Here is a 10751-nt window from a genome sequence, read left to right on the forward strand (position 1 = left end):
GTACATGGTGACTTGTGCGGTCTGATATCACCATCAACACCAGCAGACAATAGATATGTATTTTTCTTAATTGATGATTACTCAAGATATATGTGGACGATGCTGCTAAGAGAGAAGAGTGAAGCGTTTGATCGGTTCAAAAAGTTCAAGGAGTACGTGGAGAATCAAACGAAGCTAAAACTCAAGACTTTTCGCACCGATAGAGGAGGAGAGTTCACATCTTCTGAGTTCATTCGGCTTTGTGAAGAAAATGGTGTAACTAGATATCTCACCGCACAGTATACACCGCAACAAAACGGTGTGGTCGAGCGACGAAATAGAACACTAATGGAGATGACAAGGAGCTTGATGAAAGCAATGAAGATTCCTAATCAGCTATGGGGAGAAGCAGTACATCATTCAACGTATCTCATCAACCGCATTGCTACAAAGGCTTTGGAAAACAAAACTCCATACGAAGGCTTATATGTTAAGAAACCGAACATTGAGCATCTAAGGATCTTTGGGTGTGTAGCTTTCGCAAAAAATAATGCTCCACATCTCAGAAAGCTCGATGATCGATCAAGGATGGTGATCAATCTCGGGACAGAGCCTGGTTCAAAAGCTTAAAGGCTCTATGATCCTGTCACGAAGAAGATTATTGTTAGTAGAGACGTAATCTTCGATGAGAAGAAAAGTTGGGACTGGTCTACAACAACAATGACTACAAATGATGAACCGAGAGCTTTCAAACTTCCTCATATCGATGTTACAGAAGAGGGAGATGGTGATGAGCATCAAGATCACCAACACCACGAAGAGCAAAACAATAATGAAGAAGAAGAAGTTGTAGATGCAGGTGAACAAGAGCAAGTAGCAGAGAACAATGATGCAAACCAAGACCAGCATGTAACATCGAGATATGGAAGTAACATCAGAAAACCAAAGCGGTTTGATGATTACATCCTACTCGCTGAAGTTGAAGGTGGCAGACTCTTGCTCACGATAGATGGTGAACCAGAAAGTTACATCGAAGCTGTAGAGATACAAGCTTGGATCGATTCAATGAAGGAAGAGATCGAATCTATCATCAAAAACAAGACATGGAAGCTCGTCAAGAAGCCGGAAGGTGTGAAACCGATAGGTTTGAAGTGGATCTATAAGATCAAGAGGAATGCAGATGGAACAGTGATCAAATACAAAGCAAGGCTAGTTGCAAAAGGGTACGTGCAACTACAAGGCATAGACTTCGACGAAGTGTTTGCACTTGTTGCTCGGATAGAAACCATACGACTACTCTTGGCTTTAGCAGCAACTAATGGATGGGAGATCCATCACTTAGATGTGAAAACTGCGTTCCTTAATGGAGACTTAAATGAGGATGTGTACGTGACTCAACCATAAGGCTTTGTGGAGAAAGGAAAGGAGGATCATGTGTACAAACTTAGCAAAGCATTATACGGTTTGCGTCAAGCTCCGAGAGCTTGGAACATCAAACTCGACTGTGTTCTCAAGGTGATGAAGTTCATGAAGTGCACCATGGAACCTGCGGTATATCAAAAGAAAGAGAAGGGGGAGCTTCTGATCATAGCTATATACGTTGATGACTTGTTTGTAACAGGGTCTTCACTCAACGTTATCAAGCAATTCAAAGATGATATGTCAAGAAGATTTGAGATGTCAGACCTCGGGAAGCTTACATACTATCTTGGTATAAAAGTAACGCAAGGAGCTGATGGCATTCACATCAAACAAGAAGGATACGCGCAAGGTATACTTTTCAAGATGAAGATGGAGTCATGTAACTGTACTCACGTTCTGATGCACATGAGTTTGAAAGTATCAAACAGAGGAGGAGCCTGAGATTGATGCAACATCGTTTCGAAGCACCATAGGATGCTTAAGATATCTTCTTCATAGACGACTGGACTTGGCATTTTCGGTTGGTGTATTAAGCAGATATATGCAGAGTCCAAGAGAGAGTTATGGAGAAGCAGTGAAGCATCTGCTACGATACACAAAGGGCACTATAAAGTATGGTCTCTTCTTCAAACAGGATGGAACAACGGAGATTACAGGTTACAGTGACAGCAGCCATAACATAGACGTTGATGATGGAAGAAGCACTACAGGGTTTATGTTCTACCTAGGAACATCGCCGATCACGTGTACATCGTGCAAGCAACCCACAGTGGCACTCTCTTCATGTGAGGCGGAGTTCATGGCAGCTACGGAAGCTGCAAAACAAGCAATATGGTTAAAGGAGTTGATGGTCGAGATCATGAACAAAGAAGACAAGAAGGTCGTGTTGAAGATTGACAACAAGTCAGCGATAGCCCTCACCAAGACCCGGTGTTTCACGGTAGAAGCAAACACATACTCTCGAAGTACCATTTCATTCGAGAATGTGTGGAGTTCGACTTGATCGAAGTGAAGCACGTACCTGGAGTGGAGCAGAAGGCAGACATACTCACTAAACCATTGGCAAGGATCAAGTTCGAAGCAATGCGCAAGTTCATCGGAGTTCAGAAGATCAACATACCTAAGATTCAAGTTGGAATTAAGGGGGATAATGTTGAATAATTCCAATTAACTTGAGAAGCAAGTTAACTCATTAAAATGAAGTTTGATGGGTTAAGAAAAAAGAAAAACATGTTGAGCTTAAGAATGTTTTCATATTATTATTAGGAAAAGATGTAGTTTCTTCCTATATAAAGAGTTCTTATGCAGAGATGTTCCATCAAGAAGAGAAACACATTGAAAGGTTTAGTTTTGAGAGAGTTTCTAAATCTAATAAGAAGAGAAGTTCTTATAATCTTTGTGTTTGTGCAATTTTAATTGGTATAGAGCCAGGTTAATTATCCAATAAGGCTTGGGATAATTGGGAAGACTTGCTTGGGAGAGACGAAACCAATCAAAGGATCATGTTACTCCTGAAGGATCATGTTGTGTCCTTGACGTGACGGGTATGACAGAGCTGAGGATGGATGGTCACCCTTTGAATAACGCCGGTGGAGGCCGTAGCTTAAATGACTGTAGCCTTTTTTGAGTCCCATGCATGGAATCAGCTTCTCTATATTGCTCTTCACGGTAAGGTTTAGTGTTTTTTAAAGGTCTAATAAAAGTGATTTTTTTAAGGTAAGTGTGATTCCAGAAATGTATTTTTTTTTTTTTTTTTTTAAATTGTTTATTATATATATATAGGTATCACATTTTTGTTTTGTTTTGTACAAATATACTAGGTGTTTGGAAATATATAATTGGTTTAAAGTTGGAAATCAAGAAATATAGGTACCTTGAGAATAGAGGAGGCGATGGTCAGATCTTTCACCTTAAAGATCCCAACGAGAAAATCAAGAACCATATCTCTCTTTTGTATTTCATTTGCAACTTGTAGCCTCCTTTCATTTGTCAAATTAAACACAGTCTCTATATCAGCTTCTACAAGGGAAGGCTGGTTCTTTATAATGAAACTCGTAGTTCCACCATCACTGATCCTCAGATACTTAAGCATGGGAGCATCAATTTCAACTATACTATCTTCCTCATAATCATCATTCGTATCCCAATAATGCAAGAAGCTCAATAGAGACTGGGAACGCACACGTAAAATGGCATTCCATCACCGTAAATTCTATCAATACTAACGTTTTCAAGAACTGGGCATTGTGAGATTAACTTCTCTAATGCCCATCGGTTGGTATACTCAACGACGATTAAAACAATATCTTTGAGAAAAGGTAATGAAACACGCTCGGGACTAGGTAAGCTCATTCCCACGAGCCTTAGGGACACCAAGCTACTACAAGTGTAAACTGTTGGATTCATCATGAGATCCTGATCACATACAACGTCCGAAAGATCAAGATGTTCAACTTTAAGCCTAGCAGCAGTGTCGACCCAGCGATTGACAAGACCAGGCTCTTCAGCGTAAGAAGAATCGTAAGTTAACTTAAACCGATGTATGGACAAACCGCGGTTGCGTTCGAGAAAGTTATCGACAAAACTCACGAATGTTTCGTGTATATTGAAATCCTCGGTGTCCAAATCCAGACCAGGTACGTCTTTCCAGAGAGTTGTCCATCGGGTGGACAACACACTAGTCTTAACCACATCTTTGGTCGGAAGATTTAAGAATACCTGCAATATCAAGCAATCTGGCAAACTGCTTAGCCGATCAACTTCGCTCGGTGGGTTGGTGGAACGAGCACGTTTCACCCTGGCTGCATCCATGAACGTAAACATCAAATCAAAAAGGAGAGGAGAATAGGTAAGGGCTTCTAAAGATTGGCTATAGAGGCCAGATAGATTGTGGTGGATTTTTATCTCTACACATTTCTAGTTTCTGAGATGATGAAAGTTTCTTTACCAAAATACACATATATATACTAGTGGGTGATCTGTGTTTCCCGTAAAATTTTGTATTCTTTGCGGTTCAAAATCTAGTAGAATATTCTTTTCATTTTTAAAAATAAATGTTTCGTTTTTAAAAGATAATTTTTAACAGATTTTTTTCTGCTTCTATAAATAAATGTACTTGTTTTTTATACAATTGTATTCATTTAGAGTCATTTCTTTACGATATATCTAGTGAAAATCATTAATTTTATTAAATTAATATTGGTTTAAACTTTAGAAATATATATATACCGAGAGATTTTACCTTATAAAAAGATTCATTTTAGATTTGTATGCATTCTTGACTAATTAATGGTAACAAATCTTCAATTTTAAGAAAATATTTATTTAGAAAAATTAAATTTCTTAAAATACTATAGCTGAGATTCTTAGAAAATTGCTTACTTTGTAAGTAATTCCATATTTATAATGAAACATCGATTTGTTTTTTAATATGTGTATATGAGATATACATATGAGTCACATTACTGCATTTATAATATATCATTAATTTTTACTTAATATGTGTATATGAAATATATAAATATTTTAAGTAGCGTTCTAAGAGCAACTCCATGGCTTATATTCTATACAATATCGTCGGTACGAATTATGTCAACACGCTACATAACTTTTTCTAGGTTGGGGTTCCTATGCGAAGCAGTGGATTCCATTTCTGGTCGACGAGGTGAGTTTTTTTTAATGTTGTTGATCTATATTTTTTTGGTTGTTATTTCAATTGTTATAGTAATTACTCTGAACTAGTGAATGCGTGTATCACCACCATGTCTGTAAAAAGAGGAAGATGTGAAGAAGATGAACTCGCCGACTATACTATATGTAGTGAAAGAAAATTATAGTATAGTACGATTCTTATATTTTTGTACAATTCGCAAGTACCAAAATAAATAGTACTCTACGGTTGTTGTATTATTGTACCATCAATTGTTTGATAAATTCATTATTTATCAATTTCTTATTTACAACTATATGTATTATACTATGTATTTTGTTCTATACTATTTTAGTTTAGAGTTTATACTTAGGTTTAGGGTTTAATGATTAAGATTTAGGGTTTAGTATTTGGAATGTGGAGGTTGAGGTTTGGGTTTAGTGATATGTCCCATTCGACGATTAATAAAGAGTGTTATTTTTTGCTCACCAATTTGTACTATACTATGTATTTTTTTCCATTCTATTTGGGTTTAGAGTCTATACTTGGGTTTAGGGTTTAGTGATTAGGATTTAGAGTTTAGTATTTGGAAGGTAAGAGTTTAGGTTTGGGTTTAGTGATAGCATTTTTGTGTTTAGTATTCAAAGGTTAGGTCTGAGTTTAGCATTGAAGTGTTTTGTTTGGATTTAGTTTAATATTACATAATATTATATACTATTTTCATATTTTGATAATTGGGTTTAAAGTTTATATTTGGGTTTAGGGTTCAGTAATTAGGGTTTAGGGTTTAGTATTTAGATGGAAGGGTGATGTTTAAAGTTTAGGGTTTAGTATTTAGGAGTTGAAGTTTTGAGTAAAGTTTAGTATTTACTAGATGTGAGTGGATTTTGAATCCTATTAATTTTAGTGATATGGTATAGAAAAATCAGATGCATCTTTATGTGTTAAACAAAAGTGTGGTGTTGGTTGTATTACGTGTGATAATTAATTGTGGGGTGTCAAAATGTTGATGTCATCAGTTTCTCTTTCTATTACTGGCAACTTGGACAAAAAAAGGGATAATACCGGATAGAAGTTTACATAATTGTTATGGACTTTTTTGTCAAAATCAATGTTCTGCACTTAATTTCTTTTTCAAATTTGGTCATTTGGCAAATTTACCCATAAATCAAATTAGCTTAAGTTGTTTAGAAAAAAATAAAAAGAGTAGGGGGCACGTGCCCCGGTACCCGCAAGCCTACGTCTGCTCCTGGTTGTAGGTTGTCAATATTGGATCACTGACAAAATTGGATCTAGCCATTTCGTCTCGCCAAGTCATCACCGTCGTTTTTCTCCATCTAACACTGATTTGCAAGGTATGATATTCTATTTACTAACCCATAAACATAAACTGATTTTTTTTTTGTCAAAACACATTTTTTTTAACTTTCAAATTTTTTTAGGAAAAAAATTCTATATTACTTGATTGTAACGAAAACTTAATGTGTAATTTGTGAAAACAAATTAAACATTACATCCTGTCATTAATTGATTGTTTGTATATGTTTCTTTTGTCTTTACATTTTTTGATCATTTAGTTCTCTTAATCAATCTCGTAATAAAGTAATTTTCCTCTTTTTCGTATTTTCAAGTTTTTTTTTTTGTTCTGAGGGTAAAATCTGTATTGCTTGATTGGTAATGAAAAATTATGTGTAATTTGTGAAAGAAAATAGAACATATCATCCTGTCATTTGATCGTTATATAGAGACGTTGGTTGACACTCATGATCACTTAGTTTTTCATTACCAATCTCGTTTTTGCAGTTTTCCCTCTCGTTTTTTTAAAATCAATTGTTTTTTGTTTGTTTTTTTTGTTTTGTGCCCAGATTGTTTCGTAATTGCTTTTTTAAAAATTGTTTCCTTTGATTCTTTTGCTTGTTTTCACTTTCTTTTTGTGCTTGTTTGCTTTGATATTAAACATTTTCTATGGCAATTGGTGACAGGGTGCATAGCAGTTAAGAAGAATTTGCAAGCGCGAGGGATACACAGAGATACCTGTTGCGCAAGATGTGGAGCTGAGGAGGAATCGATCAACCATGTATTTTTTGAATGCCCTCCTGCACTTCAGATGTGGGCTCTTTCAAAGATTCCAACAAACCCAGCTATATTCCCAACAAGCTCTCTCTTCGTGAACATGGATCATCTCTTTTGGAGAGTTGTTCCACAGATGGAGGACCATCAGTTTGCATGGATACTATGGTACATTTGGAAAGGAAGAAATAATAAAGTCTTTAGTAATCTGGATGTGAATCCTAAAGATACCCTTAAACTGGCAGAAACAGAATCTATACTTTGGGCTGAGGCACAAATTTTGAATGACCAAAAGAGGATTCCACAGGTTGAGGCTACGATTCTTTCGTCAATTCCCGGAAGATGGTGTTTCACGGATGGTTCCTGGAAAGAGAATGATATTTTCTCAGGTCAAGGATGGTATAGTACTTTAGAAGGATTTGAGGGCTTGATGGGAGCAAGGAATGTCTGGGCTTCCCTCTCTCCTCTTCATGCAGAGATGGAAGCACTACTATGGGCAATGGAATGCATGAGAAACTTACGACAATTTCAGGTACGTTTGCAACGGAATGTTCTCAATTGGTGGAGATGGTTTCAGAACCAGAAGAATGGCCAGCTTTTGCAAGTTACTTGGAAGATATAAACAGCCTGAAAGAGAATTTTTTTCCGAGTAAAGATTATCTATGTACCAAGAACGCAGAACAAGAAGGCAGATAGCTTAGCACGCAGCGCTAGGAAGGAAACGTCATTTGTAGTTCACATGGATCAAGATCTCCCACTATGGTTCACAGAGTCAACATGAGTCTGTAAAGTTGTTGACAAAAAAAAAGTAGAATTATTTTTAAAAATGGAAAGAAATAGACGTTAAAAAAGGAAAGAAATATAAACGAATAAGAATGCAGTCAATTAGGGCCGAAGCCCGCAGTCCGAGCCCGCCCAGCCCTAAAAATTATCGGGTTTGAGCTTAGTTTTATAAGCCAAAAAAAAATTGGGTCTTTCGGGCTAAGCCCATTTGGACTTTGGATATTTTAGGCCTAAGCCCGTTTGGGCTAGGGTCGGCCCGAAAACCCGAAATTTTATATTTTAGCTTAAATATTATCGTTCTTGTAATCGAAACGATTATTAGTATTGACATATTATTTTAATATTTTTATCCAAACTCTAATAAAGCAAATATAAAAATTGTTATGCACTTTATTGTTTCAGCATTACAAGTGTTGCATTTTAAATTTCGCAAATGTACCTTCTTATTTCATATAAAGCATGTTTTTTTTTTTTTCAAAATACAGAGTATGAAACGTTTGACCATGTTTATCATAAATTTTGTTCTTTTATATGTTTAGTTTTAATTGATATTTGATTATTTAAATCTTATCAATTTTTTTTTTGTTTATAATATGTTTTTAAAGCATACGAAAAAATAAAATATTTTGATGAAGAAGAAAATTTTAAACTCACTTTATATATATATTTTTTAAATGAAACTGTTTTTAATGAAAACTAGGTGTTTGCCCAAAATAAAACTTAACATATTAACAATACATAATAAAAATCACTTACGTGACTTCTCAATTAATATATAGTATGATTTATCTCTTTAAAACCAATGATAAATTTGGTTAATGTAAACATGAAAACATGTATTAGGAAAATGGTAATCTAAGTAATTTTTCTCATAATTTTGTCAAATCACAAATCACACTTTCTCACTCATTTTTTATTTAGTGTTTAATATAAAACTTAAATGGGTTAAACAAACTATTTCTTCCTTTAAAACATACATATTTTAATTAAATCTGAATAATTAATAAGAAAATATAATTTTTAAATTTTTAAATAATGAAATGTTGTTATTTTAGGCATATATACTTAATATTAATGTGAGATCCAATATTATATCAAAATGAAATATTTTTATTTGTGTAAATGTTTTAAAATTTTTAGTATTGTACATTTTAAAAGTTTATTATAGAGCAAAATAACTTTTCATTATTTTAAAATAATTTATCTAACTTGCAATTTACCTTATATTTTCTGTCTTCGACTTTAACAGTTATAGAACAAGTCATTTTTTATTGATCTTTCTTACTCAATTTATCACAATGTTTTAAAAACACATAAAACTAATTAGTTCACATTATAATAACACAAAAAACTGCATCTCGACAAATAAATAAAATTAAATACATAAGAATATAAAAGAACCAAGGATACAACAAACATATTTTATTATTCTTCTCTCATGTTTTTTTTTATTTTTGTCTCCTTTATTTTTTTTACTATTCAAAACACGCATGCTAATTTTATTATAATCAAAGCTATATGAATTATATTAATAGAGTATTAACTCTAGGAAATTAATGTGAAAAATACTTTGATTGATTTAATTTTAAATGACTTACTTTATAATAATTTTAAATGAATTACTATATAATATAATTTTAAGTGACTTACCGTATAATAATTTTAATTCATTTGTTTATATTAATAGATGAATTAAATAACATTTCTTGATTAATATAATTTTTAATGACTTACCATATAATTTTTATGTTTTGAAATATAAATATATTATAATCATTTCTAAAAGTGATAACTTATCTATGATATCACATTGTCATTGAATAATGATGAGAATTTTTTTAAATTATATATTTGACTGTTTTCCATTCATTTGAAACATTTTAGAATATATATAGTGAATGAGTGAGTTTAATTAATATTATTAGGTTTACATTAATTAGTTTTCTGAAATATATGATTTATTGTATTCACTACTAATATAAATATATTAAAAACGTTTTTATAATTGTTTCTCTAGTATTATATGTATTTAAATGTATATTATCAATTTATATAATGTAATTTATGATATTTAATTTTTTCTATAAATAAATTATATTAATTCATCTCTTTTTTTTAAGGCTGATTTATTACGGCATTACAATTATGAGAAATATTACATAGACGATTTAACAACCGGCAATACTACATGCCTTATGAGGATCTACACCTAATTGCATCACCTGAGCCGTCCTACGAAGATCCACGCCTGACTGGATTTACTTGCACCATGTTGAAGATCCCTTGTAAGCATTTCTTCCGTAGTCTATAGAAATAAATCGCTCTTTCAGGGACTTTTAACCTTGATTTCCTTTATTCTGCAATAGATTGTATAGTTTGAGATTCGAACCCCAGACATGGGTGTAGAAGCTTTTAATCCTTCACCATTAATAAATTATATTAATTCATCTCTATTTTAGATGTTTAATTGTATGTTTGAAAACATATATTAGATTAGGTAATTCTAGGGTTAGTTTACTTTTAAAAACTTTAATTAAATAAATAAAAAAAATTAAACCATCAACCAATCAAATAATATTAATTCATCTATATATAAGATGTTTAATTGTATGTTTGAAAACATATATTAGATTAGGTAATTCTAGGGTTAGTTTCCTTTTAAAAAAATTAAATAAATAAAAAAAAAATTAAAAAACCTCAACCACTCAAATTATAACAATTAATTAGAAAGTTCTCCTATGAGCGACACATCAACAAAAATCACTTAAGTGACTTCTTATTTAATATATAGGAGGATTCCTATTTTGGTAATTTTTTAAAAATATAGTAATAATCTATTCAAATATGT

General features: G+C 32.9%; 1 protein-coding gene and 1 pseudogene across 1 annotated transcript; one reads left to right on the plus strand and one right to left on the minus strand.

The window, feature by feature from the left end:
- The first annotated feature begins 1497 nt into the window (after positions 1–1497).
- On the plus strand, positions 1498–2404 carry LOC125588320 (uncharacterized mitochondrial protein AtMg00810-like). Its single transcript, XM_048759610.1, has 2 exons — positions 1498–1750; positions 1830–2404. The coding sequence occupies exons 1-2, from the start codon at positions 1498–1500 to the stop codon at positions 2402–2404; spliced, it is 828 nt and encodes a 275-aa protein (XP_048615567.1).
- Positions 2405–3244: 840 nt separating this feature from the next.
- Positions 3245–5092, minus strand: LOC106393627 (annotated as a pseudogene).
- Between the last annotated feature and the right edge of the window lie 5659 nt (positions 5093–10751).

Source organism: Brassica napus, chromosome C6 (assembly GCF_020379485.1).
Source record: "Brassica napus cultivar Da-Ae chromosome C6, Da-Ae, whole genome shotgun sequence".
Classification (NCBI taxonomy): Eukaryota; Viridiplantae; Streptophyta; class Magnoliopsida; order Brassicales; family Brassicaceae; genus Brassica; species Brassica napus.

Bases quoted from the DNA above. Each gene is read 5' to 3' on its own strand.
- LOC125588320 (XM_048759610.1), top strand. From the start codon at position 1,498: ATGAAGTTCATGAAGTGCACCATGGAACCTGCGGTATATCAAAAGAAA. The intron at 1,751-1,829 runs GTATACTTTTCA...AGTATCAAACAG, and splicing joins ACAAGAAGGATACGCGCAAG to AGGAGGAGCCTGAGATTGAT.